This window comes from Etheostoma spectabile, unplaced genomic scaffold (genome assembly GCF_008692095.1).
Source record: "Etheostoma spectabile isolate EspeVRDwgs_2016 unplaced genomic scaffold, UIUC_Espe_1.0 scaffold406, whole genome shotgun sequence".
Lineage (NCBI taxonomy): Eukaryota > Metazoa > Chordata > Actinopteri > Perciformes > Percidae > Etheostoma > Etheostoma spectabile.
In genome coordinates, this window is record NW_022605605.1 from 345,964 (window position 1) to 347,597 (window position 1,634).

Consider the following 1,634-nt stretch of genomic DNA (forward strand, 5'->3'; position numbering starts at 1 on the left):
ATCAGAAAGACTGAGGACATCTGTGGAAAGACGGTAAAGACAGTCAGCAAACTGCATGCTGGGAGATAATGGCAGACAATGATCATTAATGAGCTATTTAGCAAATTATCCAGCTAAGTTATTATATAATAAAGATATGGTTTAGTATTTGATAGATTATCCAATACTTAAAATGTCTATGATTAAATAAAGTTTTTTCAAAGTAGAAAATGACAAAAGACTTAAAAAAGACAGGATTAATTGTTATTTAAAGTAAAAATACATCAAACTGTGATATAGATATGAATAGTATTGAGTAAAAGTTGACATATTCCAGTCTGTGATTATCATCAACATCCATTTTCCTATAATTGTACAGTTCCCGACTTGAAATATGTCACACTTTTACTCTTACTTATTCATATCTCGATACCAGTGGGGGGGGGGGGGGGGGAGTCCTTGATGTTATCTTTTAATTTAAATAACAAGCTAACCTGTCTTCCTTCTTAATCCTTTTGTCATTTTCTACTTTGCAAAAACTGTTACAGGTCTTACAAGCATCAGACTTTTACATTTCTGGGCAGATAATCGTATCAAACTAACCCATATCTTTAATATCCTATATACTTACCTTTGTACCCATTTGCTAATTTATTACCGCTGCTCCTTAATTATCCACTTGCTGCCATATATCTCCCACATGCCCGTTTGCTGACACTGTCGTTACGGCTTCCCCGATGTCCTACAGTCTTTCTGATTATCTGTGGTCTCTGTCTGCTCCAGCGGACCTGCCGCCTGCATACGTAAGTCCTTCTTATTAGCATCAGTAAAACGTAAATTATATAATCTAAATATAACAGTTAAGGTATCATCTTGTTTCCAGTTAATTAATGACCGACGATGAACCGATGAGTATGAATGCTTTATATCTGGGACTTGTATGGATTAAACTGTGAATGAAGTGGTTTTTCAATTGTTTTTGTTTTGAAGTATGGCTTTTACTCTATTTGTGAATAAAATTCCATATAAAGCTGCAATGTGCCCGGCCCATCCATCTACTGAACACTTGTCTTTTAATAGTTTTAACCCCGCGCTGGTCGTTGCGTCCGTAACTCTCGCAGCGAAAGGAAGTTACCATGTCCAAAAGGATTTCTCCTTTGACTCTTATAAAGAAATCGTCACAACAACCGCTTAAAGATAAAGCCTTGTCCTTAATTCATTAAGAGTCCGGTGTGGTCGCTACAGGAAAAATACATTTCTATTATAACTAGTTATCAGCTTCCCTTTGATTAGGATGGTCGCCCTGTTTAACAGATGTTGTTGTCATTGCGTCCTATGAGCCAAAGCTCCGGATCACTGGTCTGCTGATTCCTCCTGGTTGTGTTTACTTCCTGGTTGTGTTTCTACTTCCGTTTTTGCATTTACGTCTGGTTTGTGTTTTCCTCCTGGTTTTGTTTACTTCCTGGTTGTGCTGGTTTGCCGCTCATAAGTCCGGTGCTGCTGTCAAGGGAATGGGACATCAGAGTATCATCTTTAGAACTCCGTACGCAGCGTTATAAAATCGGTCTTTTCTCTTGAACTATAACAGTGCATTAAAACATTAACTTGATTTTTCTTTACTTCTGATAAATTCCTATGACCATATCCCAGGAAAT

The 1,634-nt window shown here is 37.3% G+C and overlaps 1 protein-coding gene across 1 annotated transcript in view; it reads right to left on the minus strand.

Annotated features, from left to right (window-relative positions):
• Positions 1-20, minus strand: part of LOC116686630 (galactose-specific lectin nattectin) — a 4,897-nt gene extending 4,877 nt beyond the window's left edge. The window contains exon 1 of the mRNA XM_032511651.1: positions 1-20. This exon is cut by the window's left edge and continues 43 nt beyond it. Coding sequence (XP_032367542.1) covers positions 1-20 — 20 coding nt within the window.
• Positions 21-1,634: the final 1,614 nt, after the last annotated feature.